At 40.3% G+C, this 17,704-nt stretch overlaps 2 protein-coding genes across 2 annotated transcripts in view; one reads left to right on the top strand and one right to left on the bottom strand.

The window, feature by feature from the left end:
* Positions 1 to 6,928: 6,928 nt before the first annotated feature.
* Positions 6,929 to 10,988, bottom strand: LOC105562529 (probable basic-leucine zipper transcription factor Q). Its single transcript, XM_012013440.1, has 4 exons — positions 10,875 to 10,988; positions 9,938 to 10,043; positions 9,627 to 9,824; positions 6,929 to 9,508 (listed from the first exon to the last, which is right to left on the bottom strand). Exons 2-4 carry the CDS (start codon positions 10,034 to 10,036, stop codon positions 7,829 to 7,831), a joined length of 1,977 nt encoding a protein of 658 aa, XP_011868830.1. The 5' UTR covers positions 10,037 to 10,043; positions 10,875 to 10,988; the 3' UTR covers positions 6,929 to 7,828.
* Positions 10,989 to 11,297: 309 nt separating this feature from the next.
* The window catches only part of LOC105562527, a 42,196-nt gene continuing 35,789 nt past the window's right edge, over positions 11,298 to 17,704 (top strand). Inside the window, exons 1-3 of the mRNA XM_012013439.1 lie at positions 11,298 to 11,406; positions 12,699 to 12,771; positions 17,440 to 17,479. Of these exons, the coding sequence (XP_011868829.1) occupies positions 11,391 to 11,406; positions 12,699 to 12,771; positions 17,440 to 17,479 (129 nt within the window). The 5' untranslated portion in view covers positions 11,298 to 11,390. The remainder of the gene's footprint in view (positions 11,407 to 12,698; positions 12,772 to 17,439; positions 17,480 to 17,704) is intronic.

Genomic DNA, 17,704 nt, shown 5'->3' with positions numbered 1-17,704 from the left:
AGCGGCAGGTGGTCGACAAAACTGACTTCGTTTCGTGAGAATATACAGTGCTTCTAAGCGAGTGAGAGTCCATTGCACGCCTCGTTTGGTATAGACAGGAAAGGGAAAGTCCTCCCTGTTTCGTTCTTCTCACGTGGAATCCTTTAGTGCGGCACGAAGCACCAAAATAATCCGTTACGATAGACGTAATAGTGAAAGCATTGGTAGAACTGTACGTTTAGTATTTTGACTGCATTATCTACATATTTTAACAGGTAGATATTTCACGCCTCTCGACGTAAAGTTTTTATATTATCAAACTTGTATACGGCATTTCTCTTGATGTCTCGAGTAATTGAGATGAAAGAGAAAAAGAAACTTTAATTGACTGCGCAAAATATTACCTCAGTCAGGTATTTGAACCTGGACCTTCACTTTAGGCGGACGTCTCAACCAGTTCGACCACCGAGGCATATGCTAATATTTGTCGCAATAACAGGATAGATGTCTACGCGTATGTTTTCGACTTTTGTGAACTGCGCACCGATACGGATTGTCGGTTGAACACAGCACTATCGAAACGCGATTTTTAAGTATCCCCGTTCCCTTTACCCTCCCCCCTTAGACACCATTAGTCGGTCTAGGTGTATAAATAACATTAAGAATAATTTGACGCCAGCAGATAAATAACCATGATAGTACCAAATAGTACCAAATAGAAAACCAGTAAACTGATTATATTATTACACTGGTTAAAATATACTTGAATCTCTCAACACGTGACTGAATTCCTTCTTTAATCTATTAATTTCCGATTTCTACAGAAATATATTTCACAAATAGATTTAATATCGCCAGTAATATAAAACCAATGATATGTAGTTTTTCAAAAACGACCTACACTGGTCAATGTTTTTATTTAAAAAGCAAACGACGTTTCGGTCCCGGATTTGGCTCCTTTTCAAGTAATCTGCAAACGTACATACCCAGACAGCACAGATCTCCTGAAGACGTTTTAAAGACATCCTCTGGACGTCCTTATGTCCTAAGAACGTTCCCAGGACATCCATAGGATATCGTGTGCCGTCTGGGTAATTTAACACTAAATTGTTTTTAAAGTATAGCGTAAATAATCACAGCGAAAATAAATTGCAAATTCTCATATCGTTCGTTTGGCCAATATCGTTATGCTAATAAGCTGTGTTAAGCAAGAGAGTTATACTTTACATTGTTACGAATTAATAAATGTCAAGAGTGAATAAAGATAAATAAGAATAAATAGGAATAAATATGAAATAAATTTAGCATATTAGAAAACGCCGCAAAGAGTGAAGGCCCAAACACAACCCAGTCAGAAATGACTCGTCGATCGACGTAGAATTAAACGATGTCGCCTCGATATCAAAACCGCCATATTGGCGTCGATCGTCAAGTCATTTCCGATTGGGAATGCCAGGCAACAGAACAGGGAATAGAATTTCTGACGCGTTGGATTGGTTGGAAGAAAATTTCCGACGAATCCAACGCGTCAAAAATTATATTCCCTGTTGCCTGGCATTGTGTGATAGGCTTTACAACACCGGAATGCTACGCTTATTAACATAACGATATTGGCCAAACGAACGATATGAAATCAATAAAAATTGCGTAAAAAGGTATAGATTTGCAATTTACTTTCGCTGTAATTATTTACGCTATATTTAAAAAAAATTTAGTGTTAAGTTATGTACAATACGTTTGCAGATTACTTGAAAAGGGTCCAAATCCGGGACCGAAACGTCGTTTACTTTTTAAATAAAAACATTGGCAAGTGTAGGTCGTTTTTTAAAAACTTCAATACGTATCATTAGAAATATATTTCTTTCTCTGCCTGTAATTTGAATTTATTCTTTCTGTATTCTTTTCTATTTTATTTAAGCATTCTTTAAAATATTTTATTGACCGAATTCTCCAGAATCTTTCGTTCAAATCGAAATATACTTGCTTTTACATTCATAGTTTGTTTTCGGTCCCTTCTCTGACTATATCTCAATGTATGCCAATTTAATTGATTATTGTATATCATTTTCGGTTTTATTCCGTACAGAATTAAGTGCCCTTCTTTTAAAGACTTGAAGAAGACTTCTCAGCATTTTCTCATTCGTTTCCTTTGTTACTACGTCTCTCTGCATATCTTAAGATTTTCAAGAAAATTCAAAAGAAGAAACTACTAAGGAAAAATCTCTTCGCCAACCGAGAAAATATTTTTACTCAAAATAAATTATACTCTGTAATATATCAAGTACCTGTAAAGCAGTCCATAAATTCATATTTATTTATTGCACAGATATTTATTATAATTTCTTATAAAATCTATTATAATAAAGGTTTTTATATATAGGGAAACTATATACCAATACATAAAAATGGCAAAAAATATTAACAATGCAAATATACGCGTGAGCTTCCAATTGATTTGACGTATACTGCTGCACATAGCCAACACTTCTATACTTATCACTTTTTTAATATTTGAGACCAAAATTATAGATAAAATTATAATATAAAACTAATAAAATTTCAATGAAACATATTTTATTTGTAAAAATATGCAGTTTCGAGAAATTAGGAGATTATGGCAAACAATTATGATCTTTCTTGACATGCTCGCTACAGAGAAAGATCGTTTCATATTTATTTGAAAAGACCTTAGAATAAAAAACAATTTTATATCACGTAACATTTTGTAATTTACGAAATCAATTATTATAATAATGTCGAAGTCCTAACGGATGATAAAGCAAGATGTAGATAGGCAGATTTTGGAAAAACCATGTATTATGGAATAATAGATACAATATTCGTGCATGGTAATAATGATATAATAAACTGCAATATACCTGGACAATAATAATAATCAATAATAAGAATCTAAAATAACACAAATACTGAATACATATTATTAACAATAGTGAGAGGAGGAGCGGTCAAGGAAATTTCGGCAGAGAAACGGGCCGCCATCAAATAATAATTAAAAGGGAAACGTCGTGATTAAGTCATAAAACTGACAAAGTTCTCACCGGCGTTCAAGCATACGCTATATTCTCCGAAGACTTAAAAGAAGCAATCAGAATCACGGTATTTCAGTATCATTGTTAAAGACCCGCAGTTTTTTTTTGCAAAATACACAAATTCAATTCATCTTAAATAAACTTATAAATTAACGTCCGCTAAAGCGCACTAAACGCCATGTCTCGTATTCGAATGAAAACTAAAAAGAAAAGAATTAAAAAAGAAAACCGATGCAGGGCCGTATACTTTGCTCGTAGATAAAAAAATATTAACAGGATTTCTAATGAGAAATAATTGTCACCGCGTGGCTAGGGTAATGACTTCATACACAAAAATAAACGTCCTTCACCTTCACCCGAAAACGTCTTTCTTGTTGACGAAGCTCTGCGTTTCACAAAAGACAAGTTACCATAACTGGTAAATTATAATATATGAGTGAGGTTCCATTATACTTATTGATTTGAGGGAATAAGAAGCTCGTTCGCGTCTTATAAATTATTTATGAGGCTCTATCGTCGCTAAATTTATTTTCCATTCGCGAGTCCGCGCCTTCGCAACCTCGTTCTCGAACGGAAAAATCGCGCGAGTAACACATCGATCTGCATTCCGCAGTTCAACCGAGCTGTCGCTCCCATGGCGCTTAGTGTACTAAATATAACAATTGTCTACATCATAGAAAGGACTCGGGTCGCAAAATAATGTCGCTAATAGTTACACAGCCTTATTCCTACACTGTTTCTAGCAGAGTTCAGCCGGTATACCTTGAGAGAGGTCGCAATTTTAAAAAATAACAGAGGTATCTTCGTATCATCACATGTCTTTTTATGCGGCGTACATTTATTTCAACTTCTTTTTTTTCCGCGTAAATTTATAATTGCACTGTGTCGCTTTCTCTGCGGATTGGTCCTTTCCGTATGATTCCGATTGTACATAAACAAGTAGCTACTCGCGAGCTGAGATCTCTCTCTCTGTCTTAATGTTACTAACGAAGCACCTCGAATACACTGAACAAACGTGACTAAAAAGTCCGGCAATAAAATTCAAGAGGAGGCGATTCCCTTCGGTTCGAACAGCTCACAAGTACATTCTAAAATATAAAATGCGACACGGAGATCACGATAAAAGTGCAGTTCGCAAATTTAAATAGTTGCAAAGAGTCTCCCTGTAGTAGTCCGAGTCGGGGTCTCTTAAAACTATCAGTAGGTATACCCAAGATCTTAGAGAAACGGCGAAAGGTTTAAGAATATTTCCTCTTATAAAAATGCCGTTTTCGAACATTTACAGACATCCTTACATTAATTCTTGTAACTAACATTTAAAGCGCTCCTTTAGTTTGTATCCCATTATAAGAAATAACTTTTATAATATAATTTTTATGTTTTTATAATAATTAAAAAATTTAAGCAATTAAAAAAATTGTTCATCTAATATTCGAATATTACAATTATCAGATTTTTATTGAAGAAAAGCACACTCCCAGTATATCGTATATTTACACACAAAGAAAGAAAATAAGCCAGATTGTTTAATTCTATGTGCAGTAACGATTATTTAACACACACTTCTCTTTTTTTTGTTCGTAAAAAAATAATACTTAGTTTTGGAGGATAATTTCGTGTTTCCTAAATCGCTCCGTTCTCAGCCAAGAAGCTACATTACGAAGTATAAAAATATATTTTTAACAAAGCCGACTTCGCGGAGGTCGGTCTAAGACAGCCAATTATTCATTATTTCACACACACATACGACACTATGCGATTAAAACTCGACTCTTTCCAACTATTTCAATTTAAAAATGGCAGCTTTATCCGCCGCTTCATCTTATTGTGGCAGCGATTGGTGAAAATCGTTCGAATACAACAGACAGCGTATCGTCTACGTCGGAGGCCAAAACACCATTTTCGCGCTTAGAAGACCGTTTGTTAGCATTAAGAGCATCGGTGACTACACAATGCGTTTAAACATTGGATTTCGCTAAAACAGTATTAGTTTTTGTTCAGCGCTTTCAGGAACAAGGTCGCCGATGCACGATGTGCGTTTAGACGTTCCGTCACGCGTTAAATAAGAAAATAATGTACGCGACCCAGTCGTGACTAATCGAGGAATAATTGGGTGATTGTGTGCGCGATAATTGACCGATTAGTCTCGATCAGGCTGTACGTCATGGGCGAATCTTTCTTCTTAGGCTGAGTAAAACTGGCAGAGTACTCCCAACCGAGAAGCGCGGTTTTCTCAAGTTGGTTACTATGTGGTAATCCTACATCTCTTCCTCTTATCTATATACGAGATTACGGCGAGTTCGTGATGGCAGATTTGTCCCCTGTAAATCGCGTAATTGACTCTGAGTATTTAACGCGTGGAGGACAATCGTTCGAACGGAAACTTATGACGAATGACGTCGAAGAAACTGATGTACGGTCGACTTGCGGTCGAAAAATTGGATAATGATTCTGCACGAACGCGGCCAGTGAGTCGTCGTTTAATTCTTTCCAATGATTTCATTCATCGAGTTAAACAACGTATTGACATTTTTACGTAAAAAAAAAAAACGAAAATATGTTGTCTTGCTAAACACATATTTCTAACGCTTCTGTGATAATGTAATACATATAAATTTAACAGAATGTACAAATTCAACTTATTATTATAAAGTTTGATATCCAGGACGACGATAAAATTTTAAAAAACGACTCACCGACTATGCATTTTGAAAGATTTCAGGTTTCGTTCACATTATAAATACGGCTAGAAGTTTGTTACCATTGTCGTGAGATGAAACAATGTGACCGAGCATCAATTAATTAATAAATAATACACTTCATACAAGAATATCAGGTGATTTTCATTCTCGTCTGATGAATTCTTAAACAATTGTTATTTTTTACCGCGAAATTAGATGCTATATTACTTCCAAATTTTCAATCCTGGGATACTGTATATTTCAACTTTTTATAACAAACTGGAATTATGCATTCGTTGGATAATCGCAGTTTAGTCGTCGACTATTGTTTGTACATTCGATAGCATAAAGAAACCCATTGAAATTTCGTTGCGAAATATTCGAACATCGATTGAAGTGCTACCGTATTTATATTGAGAATACAGTTTTTCTGTTGAAAGTTTTCAGATACTTCTCAGATTGCTTTGCAGATAGATAGATGTGAGATAATGAGCCGTTTTACATTTTATAATGAAATGCTTCTTTCTTTGTAAATCTACAGCAACGTTTGCAATAGTTACATATTATTCTGGCTTAAACCTACCGATTCTTCTTAACTATATAGACAATACCATTGTATACTTAATGGAGCTAGCCAAAACACTGATTCGCATTTCAATTATGGAGTAAATCTCGTGGTCATTATCGACTCGCTGGATTATCGTATAATCAATTAACAAAGCTGCTGAATAATCGATCTCGCGTACATGTATCACTGCGATGAATAGTGCTTGAACGAATCCCCTCGGTAGCTTAGAGACATCCAAGCATCGCGCGATCACACAATGCTTAACAATATTCGGAAATATGCTAGTTTTCAACCAGCATTGGTGTTTAGTCCAATTCAAAATGTATTTCAATTCGTTTTCGTGCGTAGGGACAATGAGGCAGCGTTCAGAAATCTCGTACACTTAAAAATATTTCAATATCACCTTCTCTGTTTATCCAAATCTTATTTGCCGCAAGACATTGGAAGCAGATTGATTACTAGATAGACGGATTTCGTTAGCGTGAACTCATGCTCTCAAATGATCACATTCGTCGCCGTGGGTACAGTAAAAACAGCAAACAAATTATATTTCTACTTATTTTCAAAGTGGATATAGATATTTATATTTATATCCGTATATATTATATATATACTTGTTCAAAATCAGAATTTAAACATTTAACGAATCATATTTTATTTAAAAAATGCTTATTTTTCTATAAAACATAGAGTAAAAAAATTTATCATATCTCACCAATTGAACTAGATAAAGAAAACTTTAATAAATTCCACTATAATAAAAGCCCGACATTTCGAAACCCAGCAATAACTTCGGAATTACAAATACAGATGTGAAACTATAACAGATACTGAAATTGTTACTTAAAACGACATTTGGGAAAATGATCTATGACAATCTATGTTATAAGGCCATTGCATGAAAATTGATGAATCAAACTGTACACGAATTCAAATTGTACCCAGCTTTGATCGCGAATAAGTTTCCTGACATATCTATAGTCGACTAAAGCTGATAAATATGTTCTTTGATATCACACGTAGTACCGTTACTCTAGTATGATCACATTCGCAATGTTTGTAACAATCCCCACAGTTTGTGATTAATCTTTAACGATCCACATCGTTGTCTCGTTTATTGTTTGAACTTGAAGTCAACAACTTCATCAAGCAGCATAAACTTTTTAATTAAAAAATTTTGCAATCGTTAATAATGTGGACCGTCAAAAATTAAAATATCGAAGTATCTCTGGTAAATGATAGGACCTTCAAATATCAAAGAATTTCGAGAGCACTGTGGCATCATAAAATCATAAATGATCGTCACGTATTCGCGCAATGATAATCGATCGTTAAAGCCGTTTAAAAGACGTAGCAGTTCCGTCCACGACTCCGAAATATGCAAGGGTATGAATTCTAATCATCGAAGATGCATTTTCCTCCCCGCCCCTCTGTTCGCGATGTCTTTCGTTTCTTCCTGACTTCTTCCTATTGAATTAAGTTCTATCTATTTACATCAAAGCCCTTTGTCGCGTGCCGACACAGCTGAGTATCAGCTGTAGGCCTGGCTATCACGAGAGCACGGGAGCGACTTCGGCCGCATCCTTGCAGTCTTGAATAGATAATTGAGCGATCTCGCTCACCATCTCCTCCTGAGCCTCCTTCTTCAGTATTGTATATCCCTGCTGTACCTGTTCTTCGTTCTCACACATCGCTTTGCCATTGGCCGGCCTTGCTTGGCCATTCGCCTTTTTCTTGCCAGACGATTCCTCACTGGACGCGCCTGGATTCATCTTGAATACATTCTTGAATATGCTGTTCATCGTCGGCTGTGAGCGTTTCGGATTCTCCGAATAGTTGTCACCTTTGGTGGCTGGTTGCGTTCTTCGCGTTCGCGCATTGCCTCTGACAAACTTATTGGCATTCTTCAGAACAGTCAATTGTTGCGTAGCTGACGTAACTTCCGTTTCTTTCGTTTCCATCGAGGACATTGTGCAAGATTCTACTTTTGCAGAATTCTTTTCTTCACACGGCGGCGCTTCGTCAACGGTACGCGCTACTTCTGAACTACAGACGTAGGGATATTCTTTCTCCGAGTATACATATTCAACCACGAGCTCATCGCTCTTCTTAAGATCCTCATCTAAATTTGTCACCGGAACGATCTTCGGTTCCTCTGTTTTCTCCGCTGGAGCTTTATTGCACTCCACGTGATTAGTCGTGTCCTGCCGCTCCGTCGGCATTTCCCTTTGGAGAACTTTAACGGGACTCTTCGGCTTCGTGATAGACTGGTCTTCCTTATTTTGGCAATTTGTACAAGAAATGTGTGTTGGCGAGTTTGCCTGTCTTTTAGTGACGTTATTTTTTTGAGCTACGCCCATATGCGGTCTACTTGCTCTGTGTGCATTATTTTGTACATTGAATGGCCCAGATTGCTCAGCATATTGCGGCTGTACATGATTAAAGTGTATTTGTGACTGCTGCGGTTGCTGTTGCATCCTACGAATATCAACATGCATCGTATTATCCATATGCGGCAGCGGCGGCGGTGGCGGCGTCGGCTGCTGCTGTTGTTGCTGCTGCTGCTGCTGCTGATAAGCAGGATATGGCTGAAAAGGCTTCATTTGATTCGGGGGATTAATGGCCGGGGTGGTATTTGGGCCCGGACCATACGGTAGATTCGAGCCTGGCATATACTTGGTGTTCACATACTGCGGCCACGTTTGCCTCGGTTGAAACTGATGCTGCGGTGAAATAATATTTTGCACAACCTGACCGTCTCTGCCGCGCTCGCGGTAGTTGTACCGGTCGAGGGCGATACGATGAACGCTGTTGTGGCACTGCTGCGACACGAAGCTGTGCCCGGGTATGAAGATAGGCTCGTTCTTGGAAATTGGCGAATTCTGTGGCTGATGCCCGTAGCTCTCGTAGTGCATATTTTCGTTGTTAATGGTCCTACTGTAGGCGACGCTCGAGTGGTACTGCGGTGGTTGCGGTATATACTCTTGCTGCTGCTGCTGCTGTTCTGGGTACTGAGGATATTGCGACATGGGTGGCTGAACGTCGATCCAAGTTTCTTGTTGCGGCGGGCGCTGCTCATTGTCGCGTATGGCCAGCACTGCGTTCCAGACTTCCTTCAGCTCGCCTGTGATGTCTCGATCTTTCAGTATTGTGTAATTACGATTGAAGACTACTCCTGCATTCATCGCCTCTATGAAGTCTAATAGTAACTCGATGAAGCTCGTGCGCTTCTGTCGGGAAACAACGGTAGCACATGTGACAAAAAGTTACTTGCCTCAGGGAACAAATACAACAGGGAGTACACAACGGCGGAGACTTTTAACGGACGGAAAAACTCGTTTCATTTACCTTCGCGTCCTGAGCATTCTTGCCGCTCATCCGCAGGACCTCGGGATTGGCCATTACAGCAAACACTATGGCTTCCGTCTTTGTGCGAGGAGGCGGCACTCTCATGCCGCCGTAGAGCGGCACAGGCAGTGAGGGTCTGCGTGGCATTGCAATTTTGTCCCAGGACAGCACGTTTACATAACACGGAGCCGTAGTGCCCTGTACCCAAGAGAATTGACATTTATATAATACCCACGCCATTGATTCCGGCGCGTTATGTAATAAACAACTCTCGCGGCGACAGCACTGCTATCGCAGCGAATACGTAATACCTGTATAAAATCCTGTATACACATGTGCGGCTGCGGTGGATTTTTAAACAGCCTCGCCCCGTTGCGCCCCTTCATCCTAGGTACGCCGCTTTCTGTCATTTTGCAACTGAAAAACCAATCGATTCAATAGCGCAAATTCCACACACGCAATTCCGCGTGTGTCATCGGGGCAGGTGCTTTTTCTCTCTGCCTACGGACGACTTCGCAAGGCGGCGACGTTCTCGACGGGCGAGGAAGCGGCGATCTCGGCTCGTCCCACAAAATCGTCCACGCACAGATCACGACCCACGGGTCGGAGCTTTTAGCTCCCGGGGCAACGCGCGAGGGGATCCAACGAGCGACCGACTCCCGAAACCATTTGACGCAGCCCGTCGCGCGCGCGCGCGCGCGCGCGGAGCTCGGGCCGACCGGGGAGCCGGGGACACCGCGAGTCCCTGTCCTCGCGACTACCGCGGCGGCGAGCGGCGGCACCGCGTGCGCGAGGCGTCCACAGGGGAACAGAGAGCGGAGCTATCGGTTGAAAACACACGCGCACACCTCGCTACCAATATGGCGCGGCGGGCGCGGAACGGAGAGAGCCGCGCGCGTTGTGACAGATGCGGCCGCGCGCGAGATCCCCCGCGACGCCCGCGGCCGCCGCGTCCTCCCGCGCGGCTCCCGCGAGAGAGACGAGCCGGGACGGATTACGTAACGCGACCACGCGGGGGGAAGGTAGGACGGACACCGCGAGCCAGATACCCGGCCGATCGAGGTCGCCCGCGGCCGCACGGCCAAGGTTACACGCGCCCTGTCAACATAACCTGTCGGAACCGCGCCGAGGGCTCGCGCGCCGCCGAGTCTACGCGGGGTCGGCGGGGAGGAGGGAGAGAGAGAGGAAGGGTGGAGGGTACGAGCGGGTCGCCCGCGTAGAGTTTTTCTCGCGCCGCGAGGAACTCACCCCGTATAGCCACGCTCGGCGAGAGAGAGAGCGGTGTCTCAGGCAGCCGTGAAGCCGACGCGAAACATCCCCGGGGAGGGGGGCGACGAGCTATCGTTCCTCTTGTTTATTATCCTCCCGCGGGGGCTGCACGCGGCGGGTCGGAGGGGGGGGCGGCCGATCGACACCTCGCGCCCTCGTCGCGGTCGCCGCGCGAACCTCTCGTCGCGTCCGTTTTCAATATGGCGCGCATGCGCGGGCGCAGCGCCCCGGAAACTGGGGGCGCCGCGAGGTTGCCCGCGAATTCCCCTAGAGCGTACCACTCTCTTGTGTTCTCGCGCGCGTTTTTTGGCGGCGGGAGGGGGGGGGGAGGGACAGGACGATCGCGCGCGACTTCAGAGACCGCCGCCCAGCTAGCCGGGGATTCGTCATGTCGGATCGTTATTCTACGTCGATGTCGGGCGAAGGAGAATTCGCGATCCCGTTTCGTCGTGCGTTTCGTCGTCGTCGCGCGCGACGGAGCGCGATTGCTGCGCGATGAAACGCGAGCACGGTAATTATTTCATCGCTGCCTGTCCGCCGCCGACGATTGTCCGATCGGGGCGCTCCATCGCGCGGAGAATGGACACCGATCGGCGGCGTTCGATTGTTTCCTGGACTTATCTGTTGCGCTTTCGAGGGAAGACGAAGTCGTCGCGTTAGGAATCTATTCCGTTTCCCTCGGAAAGGAGAAATCTGGGAAACTAATTGAGCGCCTCCGATCGGAATTAATTCCGAACATTTTCATGGCAGGCAGCCAGATCGCGCTACCCAGTGAGAAATAATTCGTCGATCGACGTCGAAACGGCGTCGAATCGACATCGACACCGTCGAATTGACGTCGACTCGACATCATTTCGGCGTCGATCGATGAATCATTTCTCACTGGGTATTGACCGGAATAATTCGACGGGACAAAATGGCTGTTATTAAGCGGCCGCGCTATCGATCGGAGATTTGCAGCTACGCGGTCTGTCGCGGCACAATCTTTTGGAAGGAATTTTCATTTCATTCGAAACGTTCTTTCTGCGGCGACACCACGCAGTTGGAAAATTTGTGTTTTCTTGTTAAAGGAAATGCCGGTAAAAATTTTTGTGCTAAATGTTTAACACATTCGCGTGTTAATTTGACGTATTGCTCCTGTGTTAATTGACCTCAAATGTAAAATTATTGAAATAACTGAAACGAAAAGTTAAAACAACACATTGTATACTTATTTTTTAATCTGACACGATACATATGTTCTATTTTATTAGTAGCAAAATTTATCTGTTAAAATTTACAACACAAAATGCTGATTCTATTCTGTAAAATATAAAAATTACATTTGTTGAATTCATTTTGTCATTAAAAATGTGTTAATTTTATACAAAATTTCTTTCAAATTATTTTGAGATTTGCATTTATTTTGTGTTAAAATATTAACAGAGTATTACTGTGATCATTTAGCGTATCCATATTATGTTAAATTAACAGAAAAGTTTGTGTGGACCGTTTGGGACATGTGACAACCATTAAATTTAACACAAATTTTTCAACACTGTAGGGCCGGTATTCATAGTCCGGTCTTATAAATAAGATCATCTTAAGTATACTCTTAATGTGTTTTTAATCAATCACAGAACCGTATATTAGCCTCTTAAGGCAACACTTACGATGATTTTGAAATGAGAATCAACTATGAATACCGGCCTAGGTCTTTTAACACATCAAATGCTTTTTCTTTCGTGGAATACCTTTTGTTTTGTTTTTAAGTTCGGTTATTTTTGCGACATACCGTATAACAATGTTATATGTCATTACCAGGTGAAACTCGAAGCTGGAGGAGATCACAGGACATTCGCAGCTGGATCAGAATTCCGTTTCGCATCAGGCATAAGTGAGTGCGACGTATTTCGCCAGGCGTATAATTCAAAATTCGTTCAAAAATTATCGAAGACATTCGAACGAATGAGAAATGATTTGTCGATCGATGTCGAAGCGATGTCGAATCGATATAGACACCTTCAAATTGATGTCACATCGACGTTTGATGGTGTTGATGTCGTTTCAACGTCGATCGACGAGTCATTTCTCGCTGGGGACGGTTCTGTTACTCTCGTGTAAATCGTACTTTATATCCCTTGAAATAAGTAACTGCACACTGACAAAAAAATTGTTTAAACTAAGTAAATAGATTTACTTAAAATTATTTTCTTTACTGAAGCAAATATTTATTCTATTTAAATAAAACTATCAAATTTCAAGTAAATCTGTGTATTATATTAAATTAATATAATTAATTTAAATCATTACATTTTCTACATTCAACTAAAGATTTCACGGGATAGAGAAGACTATTTATTAAATTAAATCATTATTTCTGTCAAATAAGAAATCGAAGTTACAGTTACAGTTACTTCTTTTTGCTAACTCTAACTTAACTTCGTTACTTTCTCTCCGTCTGTAACTGTAACTTAACTTAGTTACATTAATAGTTATTTCATATATATTTTAAACCTACACAGATCGCATTAGGCCTTTCCATTTGCGCATGAACGCCTTTATCGACACTTTACATTTAGATGCACATTCGATATTTTTATTTTCATTGCAAAAAAGTAGCTGCAAAGTAACGATTCGTTACTTTTTGGGTAACTGTAACTGTAGCGCGTTACTTTTTACAATTGGTAACTTGTAAATGTAACTAGTTACATTTTTAGCGAAAAAACTGTAACTGTAACTAGATACTTTTATAAAGTAACTTTCCCAACCCTGAAATTGATACAATATTAGACCAATATTGTTAAATAAACATATTGGCTCAATAAGAGAAGGCGTTCATCTTGCAACATTGGGCCGACATTTAAACTACTGGATTCACATTATCTCCCAATATTGCGCCGATATATTGCGCCACTAGGGGTTGCCGAATTCTGTCACCGTTCAATAATTTCGCGCGTTCGACCTTGAGACGCAACAATTATAAACAATTAGCGCGACGAATGATGAATATAAGAAAAAGGAAAAGGGGAAACCGGTCCCCCGGCGGTTCGGAAAGCGCCTTATACTGAAACTTGCTGTAGAACTCGCACAAACGGGCGGCTCGGAGGACTGTAGTTAGCGACTATTAATATCATCGATCCCGATCGATAGTTCTGCCTGCGAGGCGTCATAATGATATGGTGGATGGTGCGGACCTCTCTGATACCCCGCCGATACGTCACGTACACCGGTAACGACGTACAAGTGGCGCCAATAATGCTCGCAAACATCGCGCCCCGCTGTACAATCTGTTATCGTTAACTCGCGCCCGGGACCGCTCGCTAATGCGATGCCGCTAATGATCCGGCATTAAAGAAACAAAAGGACGGCGCGCCGGTGTTGTTGCGGCGCCGGGATACTTGCAAAACCGTGCGACTCTATTCCCCGTAAACGCAATAAGGTCCCCTTCCCTCCGCCGTCCGACAGACGAATCTAATAATGTAACGCCAAGTCCATCTAAATTTCAGGTGTCGGCTCAGCTATATTTAACGACTTAAATTAACCCTCATCTCGCTCCAACTAACAATCCCAAGATTCTCCGCGAGACTGGGCTCTCCAAGATCTATTTAAGCGTCAAGTTGAGGAAAAGGAGAGTCGAGCTCATTTCATTCGTATTTCAATTCTTCCTACGTTTGCAAACGCGTCAATTTGTAATTAGCGATTTAATTGAACTTTACGTGTCGAATAGGCGCGTGTAGCCCGAATCGCGTACGTCCGAATGGATATCCCCTACGCGAAGAGAAAACGAGCCCGAGGGAAACCGAGTGCGTCCCGCCGTCGTCCAGCGTGCGTCGCGGTACGCGCGAAATTCTACGCAGTCCCGAGAAATCTCGCGCGAGTTCTGCGCGTCGTTAATGCGCGATCGTTCCGCTCGATCCGCACGGCCGGCGCGATCGTAACCCCCTCGTAAGGACCCTGTAATGCGAAATAATGGGTATCCACCCACTCGATGAAAATTACATGAGACGCGCGGGCCCTTCTCGAACGAGCCCGGGCAACCATCTCTCCACGTGCGCGCGCGCGCGGGGCACCACCTCGAGGGCACGTACGGGCCGCGAAACGAAGGTGGAAACGACGGAGGTGCCCGGAGGTGAGGACGGCGCACGTTATAGCGCGGCCGACGATAATTGTTTGGTAAGCGTGAACGCCGTAATTAAAATTTCCGGAGAATAGAGATGCGGAGATACGGGCGGTACCTCCGTATTGTTGCGGCGCGCGTTTATGCCGCCGTGCGCCGCGGATGTCCCGCGCGACGTTATTGCATTCGCGTTTCTTGCGGCGCACGTCCCTCGGCCGTCCCGAACGCGAAAATGGGGACGGAGATCGGAGGAACAGGTTTCGCCGTTCGAGTTTGATTAAATAATCTTCGAGGGAGACGCGGGGGAACTGCCCTCGCAGCTTATCTGATGGATGCGTACAGCTTCGTGCGGACGCAGAGCGTACGAATCTTTCACTTTGTATTTTATTCAATTGTGCGATTGCATTATTGCCAAATTGATCCGAAAGCCCTTATTCGACAGTTTTCTATTTTTTTTTCTGGTTTCCAATAACTGCCTTCTAATATATATTTTCTCATCCTATATATTATTACTACAATTACAACTATTTAACAATAAGAGCAGCAATCTTCGCAATAAAAATTATATATGTTATATATCAATAATGTGCAATTAAATAAAATAGAGAACGAGAGAGAAAGAGAGAGAGGGATTTGGTAAATACAATATAGATTTACATTTTTAAATAAAATTTGATGCTGTTTTAAATTGCGTATAGTAATGAACATGATAAACTGATATAATGCAATGATTGTACAGATTACTCTGTACATGTCTTCTGTCTAAATAATATTCCAGAGATATAATCTTTACATATGTTTATTCTATAATAGGAAATCCTCTCTTCTCCCTGTTCGTTTTATTGCAAAGTGTTAAATATAATCACGATAAAATACAATATTATACAATATTTAATACATTATGATCTACTTTTTAAGTAAAATACCTAATTATATTCTCAGTATTTACATTCAAATGTATTTACAATTAAAATCTCTATTTTCCATAATTAATTTACATTTACATTTACATTTACATGTACACTGGATAATAAGATCGGTCTCTCTTCTCTCTCTTTTCTTTCTGCACTACTCGTATTTCCTGCATACGTAAATTATACACGTTGTCTATGTTTGTCTTACGTATCTCGCCGTACAATTGTACGGATAGATAGATGGGGGAGAGAGAAAAGGACATGGGCAACCATGTGTATTCATAATGCGTATTCATTCCGATTGGATGAGGCATACAGGTAGGACGATTTTCGCAGTTTCGTTTAGCACATCGCAAATCACGCGTTTGGTCAAAGCCGCATAGAGGTCGGGCGCGTCATACAAAACGTTCTTTCGCAGGTAGGCGTGACGAGTGTAACAACAATACGCATGATATACGCATACAGCGATAACAATTAGAGATACGCGTATGATTTCTTCTTATCCAAATATTGCGATTAAATTACAATGACTCTGTTTCTTTATTAATATAGTTCTCATTATAATATTGCAGATATATCATAGTTATCTACGATATCGCTAATAATATTTGATAATAATACAATTAGATAGTATTAAAATACCGCTTATGCAATAATATTATATATAATTGTTATCGATCTCTTATCGACAACCTTTTCAGTTCTCTTTGCAAAAGAAATGAGGCTTAATCAGGTTTATGGATATACAATATATTTCGTATTATTATTTATTCATTGGGATTTTACTTTATTTCGAACGGCCTAAGTCAGATTGTAAAGATATTTGACAATTCTTCCAGTTTCTGACACTAATTGAAATTTAATTATTATAAACTCAATTTGAAGACTAAAATCGGTATCCGTTATACCTTTGACTTAAATCCTTCCTTAATCCAAATAAATTTGACAAACTATCAAAATTTTATCCTTTTCATTGAAATGTATTGTGTATTTTTGAAACGACTATAATTGTCTTAAATGGTTTTTCAATATATGGAGATCTTTATTTTTCAAGAAGAATAAATTTACAATTAGAACAGTTTTGAGGGCAGGATATTAAGTTTTTAAATCAAATCGTGAATTTAAAATAAAAATTATTCTTTGATAAAAATTTCCAATTATTTAACAATTTTATATTCCAATGCTTAACGTTTTATTGATATTCTTCTACAAATTTTATTGATATACAAAAATAATATTGCGTATTATTTTTAGTTCAATTCAAACTTTTTTATGATTTATAATTTATAATTAACGAATCGAACAAACGAGAACGCCGTACTGGTCCGAGTAAGATGTAGATAGCCCAATAACTTTTAATATGTGAATTTATATATCGGTTTTATTCCATGTAATTAACGAGGTTGTATGCTTTTTACAGTAAAAACATTCCTATTCTTCTGCAGATGTAGACATTATAATTTAATTATTACAATAGAAAATTTGCCTGTTTTAATATAAATCTAATCGCAATATTATATTTTTGTTGCAGATTTTGCAAATGCAAATTCCTGAGTCAGCCATCAGTCTTGGTGAGTAAAATTTAATGAAGGTAATGGTTCTCTCTCCAATAATATCATTACTTTTTAAATCAGTGAGATTTATTTCGCTTGTACTTAGATATTTGCATACATATTCTTGCAAGTGTCAGTCGGAAAAGAAATATTAGTTACAATCTATTCGTTTTAAGAGGAAAAAATACTGAACAAAATAATATATCGAAATAGATTATTTATTGTAACACTTCTCTCTCTCTC

The sequence above is a fragment of the Vollenhovia emeryi genome, unplaced genomic scaffold (genome assembly GCF_000949405.1).
Source record: "Vollenhovia emeryi isolate VEMERY1.0 unplaced genomic scaffold, V.emery_V1.0 DF939186.1, whole genome shotgun sequence".
Classification (NCBI taxonomy): domain Eukaryota; kingdom Metazoa; phylum Arthropoda; class Insecta; order Hymenoptera; family Formicidae; genus Vollenhovia; species Vollenhovia emeryi.
Note: the sequence above shows the minus strand (reverse complement) of the source record. Positions and strands in the feature narration are given on the sequence as shown.

Excerpts from the sequence above, each read along its gene's own strand:
- LOC105562529 (XM_012013440.1), bottom strand. The coding sequence starts at position 10,036 with ATGACAGAAAGCGGCGTACCTAGGATGAAGGGGCGCAACGGGGCGAGG. Across the intron at positions 9,825-9,937 it reads GTATACAGGATTTTATACAG|GGCACTACGGCTCCGTGTTA; the intron begins GTATTACGTATT and ends TCTTGGGTACAG. Across the intron at positions 9,509-9,626 it reads AGAATGCTCAGGACGCGAAG|AAGCGCACGAGCTTCATCGA; the intron begins GTAAATGAAACG and ends GTTTCCCGACAG.